The following is a 20211-nucleotide window of genomic DNA, read 5'->3' on the forward strand; positions in this document are numbered from 1 at the left end:
GCACAATTCAGTTTCGCTTAGAAAGCGCTGGATACCAGCAAATCGACTACTGGGGGATTTCAATCAGGTTCATAAAAAACCTTCCATTCTCAAAGCAAAAGTTCAACAAATATTTATGCATGTGCTAATTAGTTAAGACGCCAGCATTTGAATGGCTATGACCGAACCGTGCCATCAGTAAAGCTATCGGCGTCGTCACTCAGCAGATTATAAATACCACTGCTAGTGGCGTCATGATGCCGGAAACCTAAGCGACGAGGTTTGGTTTGCGCTTCAAAAAACAGTGCATATCATATCACATAGTATTCACAATTGACCGTAGCAATCACATAACATTTTGCCGCTGGCAGGTGCTTGTTCCGTCGGCTTCGACACTTTACCACACCATCTGCTCAGCACCCCCGTAAGCACCCCTCCCCCCTCCCGGCCTTCTTCCTCCCTCCGTACCCGGCCAGCCTGGCCCGGCGCATCTGATACGGCACATGGCTGACTTGGGGTCACCGCCAACACCGAACGCTTGGCAGCATTGCTAGCTTGAGCCACCGGAGTCCCGCGCTTCAAAAGAAGGCGTGGTGAGAGAACATGCATATACATTACATACAATGCATACTTAAACATGGCTTAAAGTGGAAAGTTAATGAACATCAGCTCTGGTGTGTCGCAAGGAAATGTAAGTGCGCTAGATTTAAGATTCGTGTAAACAGAACTGCGCTCTCTACCAGCCACATAGAAGCGCTAGAAAAACATGGAACGTTACTAGCATCTTACTAGAAATGGCGATGTACCGTTCAACCTTTCAGACTTTCGTACTGCTTATAGAGTCTACGCTTCACAAATTGGTAAAATTCGATTTCTGTGTGGAAGTTTTTGGTCATCTTCTGCCTTATCGCTTCGCTTAACTTCGGCTTGTAGAAGTTCTCGTTGCGCTGGGTTCGATTCGCAGCCACTTTCTCTGAAACAATATTGCAAAGTAAGTATGACTTTAACTGGCGCAGATGTGGTCCATCTAGCCCAGTCACATCACGTCACGACGGAAGGTGTGATAAACTTATCCAACTTGCGAGAAGGCCTCAAACTAGCCTACCGCAGCTGTAGAAGTCATCGCTCTACGAGTTAGTCTAATTCAGAGCATCCGCCCGCTGAATTTACCCCTGATGGCATTATCGAGTCATATGCGGGGGGCGCTGGCTTATATGGCCGGGATCCGTTCAAAGCCTCAGTGGCTCCGTTGAAACCTCACGACATATCTTTTGTGACAATAGAGTGAACTAGTAAAATCAAACAACGCGCATACTTCATGAGGATGATTAGAAAGTGCTCTGATGTGAGCCCCAGTAAGTTCTTCCTTTTCTTGAATGCGTAATGTAAATGAATTAGGCCCGTGCGGTATGCGAAAAAAGTCAGTTTGCCTCGACGACGAGGCTGGCTATGGTGGCATTGTATAATGATCACTGCCTCATCATGTATAATGTCTGGAAAGATCTATCATCAGCGGCGCCCAAATGGTCGTAGGCCTCGTAGGGTCGTAGGGTCGTAATGGTCGTAGGGTCGTAGGCTAGCCTTCTGGAACCAAAGTGACGCAACCGGCTGCAAGATAAGCTATGGCATAAATCCGTCTTTCACATCATGATGTCATGCAGTATCATGCCACGAACATTTAAACGTGCAATGTTTAAAAAAACTCAAGAATTATCGAGGGTATGTTGCAACTGTTATTAGCAAGGCATGCACTTTCCCTGCATGAAAATCACCCGAGCCTTTGTATATCTACCCACCCAGCACGACGGAAACGACTACAAGATAACTTGTTGCGAAAATTATCTCTGAACGCCACGTTAGCAATGTCATGATGAGGGCATACCAATATGCGACGATCTGAGCATTTAATGCGACTCTACTTACCACACCACACACTTATCCTGTACCTTGCCTAACAAGCGTTATGAATTTCCAATCTGCAGCACCCACAGGCATCCCACAAATGCTTCCCGGTTGTTGTGGTGTCCTCGGCCCGTCGCTCCTGTCCCTCCATTAGCACACTCGCCTCGATATAGGACTGAAGCGCCGGCGAAGAAGCGCGGCACCAGCTTCTCCATGACGGTCAGTGAGGTGTCCCAGTCCTCTAGCAGGCCCACAACGGCGTACTCGCTCTCCACCACCCGTTTGGCCTCCTGCAGTGCCGCGCGGCTGCCGAACGACCTGTCGTCGCAGGCTCACAGATCAGACCACCGCAGTGTTCTGATCACCACAGACCTGTCGTCACAGGCTCAAAGATCAGACCATTAGACTTATAGTGACTATGACAGACCATAGTGGAATTATAGTGAATGAGATATGACACAGCCAGGACGCGCATCTGGTATAATTCCGGCCGTCGCTAGCAGCTTCAAGCATCCCGGGAAGCACCCAAACTAGGTTTAGGACACAGCCCCGGGCAGTAATCACAACACGGAAAGTAGGGAGTGCATTCAAGCCTTTCCCTTTAGTCGTCAGACTGCTGTAGACATGTCCTTCATGGGCTAAATGTGCTCTGTGCACTGACTCTTGACTCAATGTGCTCCGCCTCGCTCAATGAGCGTTGCGCCGCTGCGCTCTCCTGAAGCCGCTGTCGTCTCTCCCACGTCACGTGCGCTCGACCGAAACGGACCGCTCCCACGGCCTTACGTGCTCTGACGTGTGAGGGGACCAGCGTTCAGCATCGCTGCCTACTCACCAGCACTGGGGCGAGGAGGTGCAGAAGGCCTGCATGGGATGGCCGACGCGCTCGGTTCCCGGGAGGTACGTACACTCCGGGTCACCGGACTCCACGCAGGCCTCGAAGCTCTGACAATACGACAGGCCGATTATCAATATGTACGTTGAATTGGCTGGTGGGTGTATCACAATGTAGCAAAACAAGATGAAATTTAACGCTTAAATAGCCTCTGAATAATTGAGAAAATATACCCTTTCTGTTGCTTTGTCTCATGGGTGCGAGCCCTTGAATATTTCTGGTAAAGGGCTTTGCCAATGAGCGATCAAGGTAGCAAAGCTTCTGACATCGGATGAGAACTTATATATATATATATATATATATATATATATATATATATGCTTAAAAACATGCACAACATAAACCACGACATACATTGAAACATATACATATATATTGATATACATATATGATATTTTCTTAATTCGAATCACCGATTCTGTCTATAAGCATACAACTATAAACTAATATTGGCCGCCTTGAGTTTAAACACATGTTTGTCAACGTTCACTTTTAACAGCTCCGAACTTGATTGTAGGATGAAGGCTCCTATGCTTTTACTTTATGTGTCTTTTAATTTCAATTTGGCAAGAATGCGCAAACCAGAAATACACCAGCCTGTGATCAAGTTCCTCTGTCAGAGGTAAACTGAAATCGTCCATTCAACCCACCAGGCAACGCGAAGAGAGTCGCTACCTTTTTGAGGAAGGTCGCTTTCGGCAGATGGTTGACGGCCTCTTCCTTTCCGAAGGAGAGCGCTCTCTCCACCACCGCATAAGGCGCGCGCAACCAGTAAAACCACGAGTGCGCGTGCTCTATGGGATGGCGCACCATGCTGACGTAGATCGGCTTATTGAAGCCGTAGCTGCAGACAAAAGAGACCAGAGTAAGTAATGTGGTCGCGGAAATAGCGCAGTGAGACACATCTTGGTTTCTAATGTAAGACAATGCCAAGATAATCGAGATAGTCTGAAAATAGCGTTGGCCGAAGGGAATGCAAGTACGAGGGAGTGTCATTGGCGCTAAATCGATAATGCAGCGCCAAGAAGAAAAAATGTGATTATATAGATATGCCGACACACCCATACAAATTCAGTGCACATATGCCTTGAGATGAAAAACTAAAATGCCAACAACCACACTGTTATTGTGAGCTTGGATTACTGGTGTCACTGTCCATCATCAAATATGCGGAGTGAAAGACAGCATTTAGATTGACGGAGAATAGCCCCGCCCCGTAGTCATCCAGCCTTTAAAGTAGCCCATCTCACCAGTCGTAATCTAATTCCCTTTATGCTCTTCATGCTGTAATGATTATTTTCCTAGTTCGCTGTTTTAGTTCACTTCAACGCCTTGGCTGGGAACTAGCATGGCCTCTTCAGTTGAAAACCAATTGTGCGATGAAGCCTGATTGGTTTCCGCAGAAATAGGCTTCTACAGTTGAAAAGGTTGATGTTAACATCAGGAAACCACATGAAGGTTATCAGTGAACGAGGATTCCCTTATGTTACCCGCAAATTTGTAACTAGTTCCTTAACAGAGGATGCCATTTAGGGTTGAGTACGAATTCGTATCCCTCAAAATATGGTCCAGGATCCTCATAATTGGATATACTCCACCACCGTTTCAAAGACTAGATCCACAACACACCATGCATTAACGAGGACCTGATAGCGTGCGTACTCTACCAGGCATGTATATGAGCGTTTAGTGCCACTCAAATTTGGTTCGTCTCGTTTAGTCGGCATAGGAGCGAGGTGTGATCTTCACATGCAGATTTGCAGGTAAGCGTTACACGCCGCATGTGATGAAACACTTTTACCTACGCTGAGAAATTGAGGTGGCTTATCTGCTTCATCACGACTGCTGGTTTTGAAACGCCGCTCATCTCCTGAACAGCTCTCATCTGCAAACCAAATGACGCCAAATGTGAGCCAAACCAGCAAAACTACCAAAGTGCTATTCCACTTCATGACCCGCTGCCAGTGTGCTTGGGCTGAATCAGAACGGAACCGTGCGCGTTTAGATATCGCGAAGCTGACCATCAGATGATACCCATATGTCTTTAGGTGACGCCTATATTGCCCGGATATTTTTGTTGTTTTGTCGCAGGCAAGCGACAAAAGGCTACAGACATCACCATGACTATCCTGAGCAAAAATACAGAGGGAAAGGTACATTGAGGTACACGTAAACAGCACTTGCACACCCAACCCGTGTGCTCATGTAAAAGAAAGACGTGACCAGACACCTCATAAATCACAATTTGGCCATCATTTGTTTAGCCTAAATGCATGAAAGGTGCCTGCTAACTGGTTATGGAATATAGTTGACTAAAAAGACACGGTTAGACACGAACCATCTGATTGTATTTGACTGATACCCTACATTCCCCCTATGGCTACATGTCGTCACCTTGCAATCGACTCCGATTATAAGACTGGATCATACACTTACGTTTTAATTAACCTGATCCGTGGCATTCACAAACCGTTCCTGCAAGGCATCTGCTCGCGAAATGATGTGGCTTATGATTTGATTAGCTCTGAGTGGAAAAAAGTCGTGCAAGTCGACCCATTTGATTAAACCTTCCTTGAAAGTATTGCCCGCAACACACGTCTTCACGGTTGACGCAAAAAGATGTGACTTGACCAAACGTCAAGCTATTTTTGCAATAATGTGTCAGCTTGATCATCTGAGTCGCACTAGAGGCTCTGATTGGCCTACCTGGAACATTATTCCCACTTTTTATTCTTCAAAATATCAATGCCTGTTTCTTGAGCGCTTCACGCTATCGAGCGTCACAACCACAAAGCTGTACCAAATTATTCCTAGCAGCACACACCCCCACGTTGGCGGCAAACGGAAATCCATTCCACCATAGCCACCATTCAGAGGCTGCTTGACTGACCGCCCTGGCCGGGGAGGAGGGCAGCATCTTGTGGCTCCTGTAGGGGTTCTCGTTCCAGACGGTAAAGCGGCCGTCGCGCGCCAGGCCGTGCAGTACGTGGCCCAGTGCCCCGCCGCCGCTGCGGGCAATCTGCAGCAGTGGGGACGGGACGGCCGTCAGCTGGGTGGCGCGGAGCGAGGCCTCCGCCGGTCGGCCTCCCCAGTGGAGGCGACTGGGGCAGGGTCACCAGTGGAGACGACAGGAGAGGGTGACCAGTGGAGGCGACTGGGACAGGGTCATCAGTGGAGACGACAGTGTCGGGGCCATCAGTGGACGCGACAGGGGCGGATCACCGGTGGAGGTGGCAGGGGCGGGGTCATCAGTGGAGACCACAGGGGCGGATCACCAGTGGAGACGACAGGGCGGGCCACCGGTGGAGATGACAGGGGCGGGGTCATCAGTGGAGACGACAGGGGCGGGGTCATCAGTGGAGACCACAGGGGCGGGGCCATCAGTGGAGACGACAGGGGCGGATCACCAGTGGAGATGACAGGGGCGGATCACCGGTGGAGATGACAGGGGCAGGGTTATCAGTGGAGATGACAGGAGCGGGATGACCAGTGGAGATAACAGGGGCGGATCATCAGTGGAGACGACAGGGGTGGATCACCGATGGGGATGACAGGGGCGGAACATCGGTGGAGATGGCAGGCGCGGATTCCCGGTGGAGACGACAGGGGCGGGCTCATCACTAGAGATGACAGGGGCGGATCACCGGTGGAGATGGCAGGGGCGGTGTCATCAGTGGAGACGACAGGGGCGGGGTCAGCATAGCATCACGCCCAAACGCCGAGCTCAGGCGGACCAGAATGGAGACGCATCGAAACAAAGCAATGGGGCTAGGCACAGCCAGGGCCAATGGGAACAGTGGCGAAATATTCAGCGTTTCATTTCACGCTCTTGCTTTCAGGCAGTACGAAATGGCAGCCGCAAACGCGAGGCTTTGATTAAAAACATCAGTCGGGTGTCCCTTTCTCAAACTCAAGTGATTTCTTAGAAAGACTATTTCGTCGCGGGGTCTTTTGCAGCTGCGCGGTGTTCTTCCCCATAAACGTTTGAAACAACCTTGATCCGTCGTCACCTTGCCGCGGACCTGAGCCGTGCAGTCATGTGGCATATCATACAAGATTGCAAATCATGGTTATAGCCGCACACAAGTTAAGAAATGTTTAAATAATTTTCTAGTGTTCAGGTTCGGTGATGATTAACGGATATGCATCACTTATTACGCACGCTGTGATTTCGATGATGGCGGAAGTCATACCAGATGGAGGCGGCGCGCTACTGACCTTGGTGAACACCAGCAGCGCCTGGTCCTGCGCCTCGCCGGTGCGGTTCATCGGCGCTGGTAGCCGCCTGTCGAGCCGCTCGTGGGCAGCGGTGGCCGCCTCCCGCTGCCCGGCCTCCTCCCGCTCGCCGAGAGCGCTGACCGGGGCGGCGACCTCAGCGCCTGCCGAAACACGGTGTGCGCGGCCATGTCATGCCGATTGGTCAACTAGCAGAGAGGGCAGGCGATAAATCCAGAGAACTGATCAAGGGAAAATAATGAAGATGGATGATAATGGTACAGAGAAAGACGAAGGCGAGGAAGGGTGAAAGGGCAGTGAGACAGAGGGACAGAATGATGTGTGTGTGTGTGTGTGTGTGTGTGTGTGTGTGTGTGTGTGGTGTGTGTGTGTGTGTGTGTGTGTGTGTGTGTGGTGTGTGTGGTGTGTGGTGTGTGTGTGTGTGTGTGTGTGTGGTGTGTGTGTGTGTGTGTGTGGTGTGTGTGTGTGTGTGTGTGTGTGTTGTGTTGTGTGGTTGTGTGTGGTGTGTGTGTGTGTTGTGTGTGTGTGTGTGTGTGTGTGTGTGTGTGTGTGTGTGTGTGGTGTGTGTGTGTGTGTGTGTGTGTGTGTGGGTGTGTGTGTGTGGTGTGTGTGTGTGTGGTGTGTGTGTGTGTGTGTGTGTGTGGTGTGTGTGTGTGTGGTGTTGTGGTGTGTGTGTGTGTGTGTGTGTGTGTGTGTGTGTGTGTGTGATGTGTGTGTGTGTGTGTGTGTGTGTGTGTGTGTGTGTGTGTGTGTGTGTGTGTGGTGTGTGTGTGTGTGTGTGTGTGTGTGTGTGTGTGTGTGTGGTGTGTGTGTGTGTGTGGTGTGTGTGTGTGTGTGAGAGAGGGGGGGAGGGAGGGAGAGCATATGTCCATGTAGCGGCCATACCTATTATCAGACTCGCAGCGGGGCGAAGAAGCAGCTCCTGGCATATGCGTGCAGATATAGCGAATCTAGCACTACGCAAAGCTGTATTCATGCCAAAGGATGCTCATGCATCATCGTGCCGGTTCCTGCAACAGTAACGCAAACCACAAACACAGATATATAGCAGCCATTCCGCAGCCACATAATCCCAAAGCGTTTAAGCACATCACGCATCATGCACAAGTAAGACACACTCAAACATAATTTAGGTCCTTATACAAACCAAGTAGTGTCCTCCGTGGGCTCATGTGGCGCACTGCCGGCTGATTCCGCGGGGAAAGCTCACACAAAGGAAAGTGGCAGGTGAAAACGGCGCCGTGACAGAGACAAGCAGAAAAGGATGATGAGATGAGTTTAGGGAGCTAAATTGAAGCTGTATGTCCGGAGCTTGCAGTCCAGTTGCACAAGTGACGCCGATGCACAAGGACGGCAGACTGCACCGCTTGACGCTGAGCCCTGGCGGTGCAGCCTCCATCATCCTCTCCGACCAATTTGCCCACAAGATGCGAATTTGCAGGAGTCAAGAGGACGGGATCTCTACGTGAACATGTCCGTCGTATAGGTCCGTTGCTGCACATAGTACACCTCCGGAACTGATGTTACAATTATATGTACAAATTTTGGAGTCACCGGAAAGCTGTGGGCGAAGGGGCGTCCCCAGTTTGCATGCTTGTTCAATGCTGCTCAGATCACCGCGTGATTTTCTCGCCATCCTCAGCATCAGGCCTATAAACTATGACGGCGTATAGTCGTCAACATTCCATACAATAAAAGATAACACTGACAGGCAAAAACGACCAAGCAGCCACCATGCTAAAAAAAAAAACAGGCAGATGCATTTCGGGACCATGTGCACAAAAGCCTGACTCCAAGACTTCAATAAAGGTGGATGACCTGTGCTGGCCTGTTGTAGGATACACAAGTTTCACGGGCTATAAAGGGGGGCTGTTATGTCGAAGAGTAAATAGGCCGGAACCAGAAACCGACTTAAATCAGAGGCATACGATGACCTCAATATATCACCTGCATGCCTGGAGGTAACATGGTTGGGACGAAAATTAACGAAGGAATGCGTTGCACCACGTTTTGGTCGGACGTTTGACATATGAAAGCGCTTAGGCTTAGATCTGGCATGTCCTAAATCTAAGAATTGCGAACTGCGTTTGAAATCAGCGTGAAAAGGCGCTATGGAATGTACGGTACTCGCCATTGGTTAAGCAAATACGTTTGATGCGCCATGTGATTGAGGTGCCTCTATGTCTACATACACGCATGCATGTAAACATACGCATATGCATACATACATATACGCATGTACACACATACATGCATACATAAATAAATGAATACACACACGCATGCGGTCATACATACAGGTATGCATACATGCATATATACATGCATAGATATATACATACATATGCATTCATTAATGTGCGTAGGTTTATGCATGGATGCATGCCTGCATACAGTATGTATGTGTGTACGCACATATGTATGTTAAGTGCATATGTATACATACATGGGCATATGTACACATGTGTGTCCAAGTAGGTACATGAGTACATGCATACGTACGTACGTACATACAACCAGACACGCCTTCACATATACATGCATGTGTGTGCATATGTGTGCATGCATATTATATGAGCATATATACTAGCGTGCATAATGCATGCATACACATACATGTATGTGTCTGCACAAACGTAGCATAGGGCACTGGTGCCACCACCAGTGCAAGGATTAAAAGTGTTTCGTTGTGAAAAGAAGATGAGTAGAAGAACATGAGGAGCCTTTTATGAAAGGTGCTGCTGGGGCCAAAGGTGCTGCTAAGGGGCTGAAAGCGGCCACAATGTGCCGCCGCGGAGCGATCCCTCACCTGGAGATGAGGGCGCTGACGACGCTATCTGGTCGATGGACGATCTGAGGTTGGAGGAGTGCACGAAGAGCATACAGGCGATGCAGATCAGCATCAGAGAAACGACATCTGATGATCTGAAACAGCCAACAGAGGGTAGGTCAACGAGCTGTCTGGTGCGCGGAGAAAGGTGATCAAGGCAGCAGGGAGCTTTCATTACGGCCTGATTTGTAACCTTGAATGACCAGAAGAGCCGTGGTGGTAATGATTCGCACTAAACGTGAACGGCGGTGAGAAACGTGGTCGAAAATCCCGTATGAAGAGGCCGGCCACACAGTAGTCTACCGCAAACGGCCCAGAGACAGTTTCAGACCGGACGGCATGATGGGCTGCATGCAATAGTATCGGAGACCCGACACATAAAGTACGGATAGCAAACTGCAAACCCAAGCGTGTTCGGAATCTCATAGAACGGCTCATGTTTGGTACCTCACAGGACGGCACGTATTCGGTATCTCACAGAGCAGTTTATAGTGGAACACCTGGTGCGGCACACGTTACGATTGTCGTATAGCTTTTGGCTGGCGCGTGGTGTGAATTCGAAGCGTGCTCCACTGGCAGCGGTGGAAACCCCGGAAGCTGAGAGGGAGCACCATCCGAGGGCAGTGATGTCAACCGCAGACATGCCAACCCAGGCCCTGGGCGGCACGTCAGAATGGTCAGCATCTGCCCATCTGACAGATTCATCGACATTGCTACCAGGGGCGTAGCTAGAGCCTTCTTAAGGAATGGGGGCACACGGTTGACGATGGTCTATTCGCTTTTTTTGTATATCGGGTTGGGGCCTTGCAGACTTGTGCTCAAGTTGAGTATGTCCCCAATGTGGCCGCATTTAAGAAAAGGCCTGCAAGACTGGCGTAATGCACCGACTAGTTAGTAACCTACCATTTGACATGTAGCATGACCAGATTCGTCAATACGACGCGCATATGCTCCTGAGCGTAGGTACACCCACAGCCAGTACGATCAGTGGGTTGCCTGCATGCGAGGATGGCTCAGCTGCCATGATAGCGCTAGTTATTCGTTAATCGGTCCCAGGGGAACGGCTGCATCGCTGTGAAAAGTGTTCCGCCCTTGCCCGTGCGCACTCATGGAGGTCAAAGGCTGCTGACTGGTTTATGTTTCATTAGTCTGATCTTTCGTTTTACTGTTATTAAGCGTGCCACTTTTCCCGCTCCTCGCCCCCGACCCTTCTTTGGCGACACTTCTTGCACGGGTTTGGTCGTAACTTCGCCAGCGAGCCTAAAATTGGAGTCGTCTGCAGTCGCCGGGCGATCTGCGACCTCTTTCGATGAGTTTTGACGATATCATCTCCATCCACTCAACGCGATACGACAATGCAGTTCCACGGAGACCTCTTCGTGTCAGATTGGCCGGGGCAGCGGGACGTCCGCGCCGCATGACCAGCTGACTGGCAGACAAGGCGGAGCAGCGCCAGCGCCAGCGCCAGTTGGGTCAGGTACCAGGCCAGCTGACGTCATGAACTCAATACAGCATCGGGACAGCAGCGGGATGCGCAGTGTATTCCGTGGGCGTGTGTATACTCTGAATACTCATCCCGTTATCGAACTAGGCAGGCATTGGCACGCTGTCCTTGTGTGCATCCTGGTGTGTATCCGTAATGTCTGTTATCACTACTACGTCCAGTAGTTTTTATCAACTTCATTAAAAATATTTTGAACAAGAGAATGATGTTTTCTGATCCTTTGTCACTATGTTTCCCGATTCAGTAGCACTGCAGCCCGCTCCAGGACTGAGAGAAATCTTGAGAAATCTCGAGAGCGCAGTTGGGGACACGGGCCGTCCATATTTTTCCCGCTACAGAGACTGAACGTCCGGGTAGATGACCTAAGTACATTACGTGACCATCCTAACTAGGTTAAATTAAAACAATGCTATTGTCTTACTCATGAACTAGGTACATGTAAAGACGAATGAAAGAAAATCAAAGAACATGAGGTGCCATCCATGGAACGAAAGCTATTAATTGCAAAGGTGCTATGCAAACTTTTAAAATGCCGGTGAGACGCATTTAGTGCCGCCTCCCTAGTTTGGAGGAGCTTGGCTGAGCCCGATAGCTTGGAGGAGCTTGGCTGAGCTCGATAGTTTGGAGGAGCTTGGCTGAGCTCGATAGTTCGGAGGAGCTTGGCCGAGCTCGATGTGCGGCGGCACTGGACACAACTCCCGGAACTGACCCAATATTTGCCCGATCGACATTGAAAGGTCAGCTGACAGCAGGTTAATGATGGTCGCCTTAGCCTGGTCCGGCCGTGCTACGGTATTGAGCAATACCTAACGAACAAAAACATGTGGCAGGAGATGAAGGCAATGCATACTAAGAAGGCATCTTGTATGCGTTCGAAGAACACAATAATGATCCCATGGAGTAATTGGCCATGACCGTACAATCAATGATGTAAAGGTCATCTGAGGTTAAGACCACGGTAGGTTGAGTTCTAAAAACCAACAGATGTATATTCACAGTGTGAATATTCACAGTATTCACAGTTAAAGGCAAAGTCATGGAAGAAACCGTGATGAGACTAAGCGACCTTGTATTGACATTCGGAGGAAAAGAATGTAGTATTCGGCTTAAACCAGCTTCACACGGTGAACAGGTGTGTAAAACTATGTTGATAAAATATGCATATGTACGGAGCTACCGCCCTGTCTGTTGTTTGCATTTTTCTGCTTTAATTGTTCTGGTATACCGACATACGGAACCCTTGTTGCGATCACAACAGGCAACCCATCTCGCCTCTCGCCCTCAACCAACCTCAACCCTCTCGCCGAGAGGGTTGACCAACTCGCCTACGTCGCAGAAGGTGGTGGGACATGGAGTTCATCCCAATTCCGTAATCAGTAGGTGGTTGTCTCTGTACGTCTTTAAGAATAGAGACCTGGCTAAGCACACGTCGATGCGAAGACTCTAAGCCCACGGCACCGTGCGAGCAGTCCCAGTTTAACGGATAGCCTTCCCCAGAATGTTTGGCCGTGAGACCTTATGGCATGACAAGGCCGGCTCCTGCCAGCCGGTCTGGGCCATTACCAATTGACCGCAATAGATAAATCATTTAAGTGCAGTTTGTGGGACACGAACCAATATGCCTGCCAGGCGGCGACCAGATGTCCAGCGCCCTACCAACGGAGCTGCGGGAATCTCAGTAAGTTATGGGCACGGAAACTCTGCCATCCTAGCCTTCTTGCACACTTCCTCTGGAGGAAAAGGCTGTATGTGTTTTCAGCAAAGGTCAGCTATTGCCTTTCTACAATTTTTTAAGTGCAGAAAAGCCGGGAGTTAAATATCAAATAAATTGCTTTCACCTCAGTGATATGAATTTGTATCTGACAGTAAAAAAGTGCGACTTGCACATGGGCTATTATGTTGCGTGACGTTATGATCAGGTGCGTTATGGAACGGCTCGAAACTCGGAAAGTCGGTAATGCATCATTCACACATTGTACGAACTATGCTACTACGAAACGTTCGTGAATAATTGAAAGTAAAGAACATAAAGCATTGGCGGCTTCTAAATATGAAGCCAGTACGGGTCATGAACTGCTTAGGCTATGCGGCAGAACATACGCTGGCAAACAAAAAGCTTTTTCTTGTCTATTGGGCGAGAAAAGGTTTAATCTCATGCTACTAGCTCTTTCGAACACTCGTTACGTACGGCGTTCTAACGGCAGCACATTTCCGCAGTTCTGTTGTATGCGTTGAAAACCAAGAAGGATTTCCGATACAACTGATCCTGTTCAGAGTAATCAAAATGCGCCAAGAATTGCAATGGTGGTCCTGTTATCTCAACCAAACAATACTACACCGTACAGAAAAGACGACATTATTACTAGACCGTCAATAATGTTAATGGCATTCAATATTATGACTTCCGGTTCCTAACCTTCCAGTTACAGGTTGGCTAGTCAAACGACCTTAGCAGCTGGCATGCCTTTTCACGGCCCGGGACGGAGCCGAGAGGTCAGCTCCGAGAGCTAACTCTCGTAACGGAACCACAGGGGCCGGATGTCACATCACTGAAGCGACCGTTCCGTCGTACCTAGTCGCGAATATAGCACCCGCACTTTTCGCGCGACATCTGAACACTAAATGTAGCGCCTTCCGCATCGCAAAACAAGACAGGGATGTTTCAGCTGTGCTTTATGGTTTTAATTTCAGACGTAATTGCGCCTCGACTTGCCTAAACACAGCTTTATTACACCCGTCTGGGCGTCGTTTTACGCTGCCCGCTGGCATTAACAGACTTGTCTGAGGCGCCGATTCGGCGTCAAGCGTCCAGCGCTGTTTAGGGGGCGGCCACGCATGGACCGGAGGCTGAGAGACGGGATCAGGTGCGACATTGGGCTGCCGGCCAGCAGCATTCGTGCAGGGAGATGTCGCCTGATGTTATGCCCAAAATGGTCTTCAGATATCGCGGTTTGACACGACACGGCACCACTCAAAAGTCGTGTGGTAACATGACACGAGTCAGAAAAAAGATAATGTTGTCCCTGAGCCGACAGTCATTCGACCGCAAAATATGCCATGATATGCTCCGCGCAGGCCATATCTGTTATGTTTATGCATTAGCGATATTTACGCAGGTTTCAACATGCTCTAGAACAGTCAGAACACCTCGTCCTTTATTCCTCCAGCGTAATGAACGCATCCTGTCTGGAGCGGCGAAGGGCTGTTCAACTCCTAGACTGTCAAAACTGCCAAACTCCCGAGTCTTGGCCGTAGACCAAGGCTGAAATGTCGCGCTACGGTGCTTTATGTGGCAGCCATGCAACGAAACATTGTCACGCTAGATCAGCTGCAAACCTTTGGTTTTCGTAAGATAGGTCGCTTGAGGCCAGTATTGAGGCCGTATCGTCGCGGTAATGGGGGCAGAAGGGGAGGGCGTAGCCACAGCGGTGCTCAGAACTCGGGGGTTTGGTCAGGCGAGGTCAATTGCAAATGCACACTGGCGGTTTTGTTTTGCGTTTCAGCGATCTGATGGTAGCTTACGTCGACCGCGTTCGAATAGCCACGCCGCCCCGGAGGCGGGTCTTGGCAGCCGACGGTATTATCACCAACCGAACACAATTCTTGGAAATAAAAAACCTGGAGGTCCCCGATGCGACCTGGACGTGTTTTCGCGCGCTCGACTTGCACGCCTCTGCGACATTATACCGTCAACATTTCAGATGCACAGGACCCTTTGAGCATGCGTGATCCGTACACATTCTGAGCTCCCTCCCCGACTATGGCCTACCGCGAGGCCCCCGGTACCACGTGGGGCACCAGCGAAACACCAGTCTAGGCCGGTGCCGGAAGGAGGGATCCAGTGCGTGTCGTCAGGCAGTGTCTAAGTGTCGGCACTAGTTGAACAGGTGTTTCGAATTGTGTGCATGTCTCGTGCGGCACATGTCCGAACCCTCCAAAACTGAAATGGACACAACTTGCGTGAGACCCATACCTTTTATACGCGCTTGGAGGATACCTCCGGCGTGGATGTGTGGACGGAGCTTGCAAGGGTTGCCAAAAGATTTCAAGCTGGTAATGAATGGCACCAAAAGCGGTGTAGTCAATTAATATTTCCAAAAATGCTAAAAACGCTTTAACCTCAATCACTTGAACAGGAAATAGATGAATTGCTGGTCATCATACCATGTGTGCTCGATATCTGGTGATGCCGAAGTCAGTTCCAGAATCAGCCAAATTATCGTTGAGTGGAGATGGAATCAATTTCTTCGAAATTAACGTAAGTCGTTCTCGAAGCTCTGTCAAACGTATTGATCGTACTGATATTAATTCAGCCGGAGTGTACGTTAAGTTCAAAGGCCAGGCACGTCAGAAACGACGGAAATTCTGATGAAGACAACTAATTTTGCATATATCGCCGTCTTTTCCATAACATATTTGTCCTATACAAACATTTCAGTCATGCATACGGATTCGTGACTGGAATCAGATCACATCAGCGAAGCCGGAATCGGAGCGGACTCAAAGCTGTGCTGTGCTGCCCTGAGTCCGAGGCGAAATCAGCAACATGCGATGCGAGTCGAAATCATGAGGATTCTGCAATAACGCAATCAAGTTAAGATGTATAGATATTACGTGTCTGAAAGCAAGCCGGTGTTCTCGTGGATCCTACATAACTCTTCGCTCTGGGAGCACGTTCTGAGCCGTCTTACTGTCCCGCGAGACCTGGGGCTTCGGCTGGCCGTTGACAGCACCATCCGTTTACGTCAGCGGGGCTCTAATGTGGCCACAATCTGACCCGTTTCGGCGCCTTCCCGAACTGCCGCACTCGGGTCAACACGCCCCGATGCCACGCAGCCAGGCCATCTCACGCGCACAATATTTATGAGACTGTTGACCGATTATGTGCCCAACGATTGTTTACCAAGTGCTTGCATTCGCACATGCTTTGACTCCATGATGAAGACTAGACTGATGGCGCGACGGAGACTTGATTGATGGTGTGATGAAGACTTGATTGGTGGCGTGATGGAAATTTCATTGTTAGCGGGATGGAGACTCGAATGTTGGCGTGATGGAGACTTGATTGATGGCGTGATTGATATTTGACTGATGGCGTGATAGAGACTTGACTGGTGATGGAGGCTTGAAAGATACCGTGACGTGTGAACAGATCCATTTCATCTGGAAAGTTCACGGACGTCATATCCATGTATAAAACATGAGAAATGAAGGGATGAGACCAGGTTAACTGGCATTCCATCAAATGTGTTTGTTTGCATTCGACGTCCCATCTGTGAGCTTCTCTTCCGCGCTTGATGGGTGAAATGATTGGCAGTACTTCTACCTGATTTCGGCATCAACGCATCAGATCAGCTTCCTGGACATCGGACACCCCGGCACGCGACAACTCTCGACGTGAGGGAAAAACGTCTCCCGGCGGCAAAACCCGGGTACCCCCGTCACAGGAAGATCTGCTTCTTTGGCCCGGTCTACTCCGTGTTCGACACCTCACGCCTAACCCTCACGCGCGCACCACACCCGGACATCCATACCACTCACGACGCGCCGACGACGCTCGGTCGTCAATCGGCCTGGAACAGATCCCAGCCTTCCGCCCGGCGCCTGAGGCCAGGGCCGCGCCGCCCGCGGCCGGGGTCCAATAACCGGCGGCTCAGACGGCCGCGGGCGACGGTCGGCTCAGCCGGACCCACGCGAGCCGGCCGGGCGCCGCAGAGGCCGTCCTCGGCCGCGGTCGGCAGATGCCGCGCGGCCGCACTCGGGGCACGGCTCCAGGAGTCCGGTGGCGTGTCACGTGGGGTTGTTGGCAACAGTGCCGCAGCGGTAGCAGTACTGAGCGGTTTCGTGCGGCGGACGTGTGGTGCAATGTGAAGTTGACACAAGCAACTTGTGTCAACACAACACAATGCTAACACCACACGGCACAGGGCGTTGTCCGAAAGAAATCATTGGTGTGACTGAAACGTTTGCGATGGTTAATGCGGTGGTAACAAATTTTTATTTTTCTTAGTTCTAAGTGTTCTAATTTTTTAACTTTAAATTTCCCAAAATTGTATTATGTTTTTTAGACGATTACAAAGTTACAAAGGAAAAACTCGACATTTATTTTCATGTTGGTCTTGATCGCCGCATGGCCAGTAGACAGGTCTTGATCGGCGTTATTACGGCGTTATGGGTGCCAAGATGACCTTGAAAAGGTCAATCCCAAAAGTCTGCACGTCCTCGTAGGCGTGTAACTCAGAAACTGGAGAGGCTCAGGTCGAAAGGACATGGCTGTGAATGATCTTCAACGAATGATCTTCAAAATGACTATTTCAGTTCAAAACTCCGTACAAATGTGAAACATCTCCTTTAATTTGAATGGATATCGCATATCTAAACGTAATGTATGAGCTGTCATCCACGCATACGGATTTGACCTTTTCCCAAACACATCAGAAAAGCTCACAAGCTTTTAGGGAGGCCCCATCCCACTTTCCCTGTAACCCCAGTTCTCACAACGGTGCATGCAACGATATGCACCGGTGAGCAATCACCGGTGCACGAAACTGAAACCGTAATCAGCCCACCAAATGACTACCGATCCACAGAGTAACCACTGTGCACCGGCCCACAGAGTCACTGCCGCACACCGACCCACAGAGTCACTATCGCACACCGGCCCACAGAGCCACTACCACACACCGGCCCACAGAGTCACTATTGCACACCGGCCCACAGGGTCACCGCCGTACACCGGCCCACAGCCACTATCACACGCCGGCCCACAGAGTCACTATTGCACACCGGCCCACAGGTCACTGCCGTATACCGGCGCACAGTCACTATCGCACACCGGCCCAAAGAGCCACTGCCGCACACCAGCCCACATAGCTCGTCAGCTCGTCACATAGCCACACCAGCTCGTCACTGCTGCGTCCAGTGCACAGGGTCGCTAACGCACGCAATCCAGAGGGCCGCTTCTCTAAACTCCACATGACCTCTATTGTACACCGGTCCCCAGAACCGTCACATTACGGCGGTCCACAGAGCCATTAACGCACGCCGGGTAACACAGCCCTCATTTCATGCCAATCCACAGAGCCATTAATGCACACCGGCTAACACAGCCATCATTCCATGCCAGTCCACGGAGCCACTGCTGTGCACTGGTCCACAGAACCCGTCCACAGAGCTCCTTATGCGCACCGGCTCATAGAAGGCCGGCTTCACAGCGGTTCACAGAGCCATGGACTGGCGCGCCCGATGGTGCTTGCGGCGGTGCGACGCTTCGGTGACGTTGGGCCCGGCTCGCCCCCTGCCACTCGCCCGGCCTGCTGAGGCGGGAGCGTAACGGTGCCGTGTGCCGGCGGCGGCGGCGGCGGCGGCCCGCTACGAGTTCCGGCGCCGCAGTCTGGGTCCAGTGGGTCACGCTGACCTACACAGCACGCGCACGGGCTGCGGCCCGATTAGCCATGCTGACGGCCGCTGCCAGGCAGAGGACATGGCTGGCAGGTGATGTGTTGGGCCAGTGACCCGTGGGCTGTAACGCGTGCCGCCCCACCTGCCTTCACTCCACGAGAAGGGAGCGAGGCATGTCGCTCAGCTCTCATCCGTGACACAGACACCAATGGGAATGTTACGCCGCAAGTTCTGACAAGATCGGCAATCCACCTTCACCACGGCAAGCTGGTCCACACCACACACGGCGTGCGGAACTCTACGTGGACTGGCGTGCGCGCGGAGCCGTGGGCTCAGTCACGGACGCCCCAATGGGTTTCGCAGAGAGCACCGCGTGTGTTCCGGAACTGAACGAAAAGCTGAAAGATGTGTCAAGCCAGAGATGCATGACAAAGAAAAAGTGTCTTGCCGTTTTTTTCGAAAGTGTCACAGATGCGAATGCGGTCAAACATCGGCGTTTTAGGATAAGAAGTCACTTTGCCTTTGCCGTCAGACCATTGAAAAGGCTATGCTAATAGTGGGCGTGGGGATCTGCCATCAATCATAGAGCAAGGTACGTGGGGAATGCTGGAAGCCCAAGATTTGCCGTCAATTTTTACCCATAAACTTTTAGCGCACGTAAGCTTTGTGGAACCAGTATCCCGCAAAAATGCGTCGTAAATTAGATAATCACCATACCGCAAGTTATTGACCATATTTACAGGCCCAATATGGGTGGGCGTATCCGGCGGCCCAATAGTTGAACTGTTTAATTTCGTTCCGGAAGCATTGGAATGTTCATATCGGGCAGAGAATTTAATCACGCTCTGGAAAGCACACTCGAGAACTTATCTATCCACGTAGCTGGTGCACGTCACTGAGCGCGGGGAAGTCGGCGCGCGGCGCCTGGCGAGCCTTAGCGCCACCTACCTGCGAATGCCGAGCAGGGGTGCTCCGTGCCTGAAGCGTTTATCCATGGCTCCCACGCCGTCCGCGCCTCCGCCCTCGTACTGCCTCCGCTCACTTGTGTCTCACCGCGGACCCGTCACCGCTGCGTGGTCGGGCCCGGTCGCCGGTGTGCCGCCGCCGCCCTCGCCAGGCGTGCCGGCCGAGCGGCCCGAGACGGCACCGTTACGTGAGGCCGGCCAATCAACACATCCAGCGGGCCGGCGGCGGCACACGGACGGGAGACGGCACAGACGGAACGCGGTTCGGAGCGGGCTTCACCTGCTTGCGCCGGGACGACAGACGGCACACGTGGAACACGGCTAGCTGCGGCCGTTAAACGTTGGCTCCGGAAATGCGGACGGGCCGTACGGAAGTCCAAGATCAGCACGCGCCAACAGGTGTCGGGACGAAGGGAGCGACGATCCCGGCACCAACAGATTGCTGTGTTGTCCACGTTACAGGTGCCGCCAAAAGTAACATGCTTTTCGGGTGAATCCTCCG

At 51.0% G+C, this 20211-nt stretch overlaps 1 protein-coding gene across 1 annotated transcript; it reads right to left on the reverse strand.

The window, feature by feature from the left end:
* Positions 1–287: 287 nt before the first annotated feature.
* Positions 288–19846, reverse strand: LOC119097945 (heparan sulfate 2-O-sulfotransferase pipe). The gene is made up of 9 exons (XM_037220888.1): positions 19693–19846; positions 9819–9934; positions 6992–7152; positions 5664–5792; positions 4579–4658; positions 3449–3617; positions 2714–2823; positions 2045–2199; positions 288–952 (listed from the first exon to the last, which is right to left on the reverse strand). The coding sequence occupies exons 1-9, from the start codon at positions 19737–19739 to the stop codon at positions 789–791; spliced, it is 1131 nt and encodes a 376-aa protein (XP_037076783.1). The 5' UTR covers positions 19740–19846; the 3' UTR covers positions 288–788.
* Between the last annotated feature and the right edge of the window lie 365 nt (positions 19847–20211).

This window comes from Pollicipes pollicipes, unplaced genomic scaffold (genome assembly GCF_011947565.3).
Source record: "Pollicipes pollicipes isolate AB1234 unplaced genomic scaffold, Ppol_2.1 Scaffold_2555;HRSCAF=2994_pilon_pilon_pilon, whole genome shotgun sequence".
Lineage (NCBI taxonomy): Eukaryota > Metazoa > Arthropoda > Thecostraca > Pollicipedomorpha > Pollicipedidae > Pollicipes > Pollicipes pollicipes.

What these genes read in the sequence shown, in the direction of transcription:
- LOC119097945 (XM_037220888.1), bottom strand. Translation starts at nt 19,739, where the DNA reads ATGGATAAACGCTTCAGGCACGGAGCACCCCTGCTCGGCATTCGCAG. An exon ending in GTCAGCGCCCTCATCTCCAG is followed by an intron (nt 7,153 to 9,818) that starts GTGAGGGATCGC and finishes GTGTTTCGGCAG; the next exon opens with GCGCTGAGGTCGCCGCCCCG. An exon ending in CGCTGCTGGTGTTCACCAAG is followed by an intron (nt 5,793 to 6,991) that starts GTCAGTAGCGCG and finishes CCACTGCTGCAG; the next exon opens with ATTGCCCGCAGCGGCGGCGG.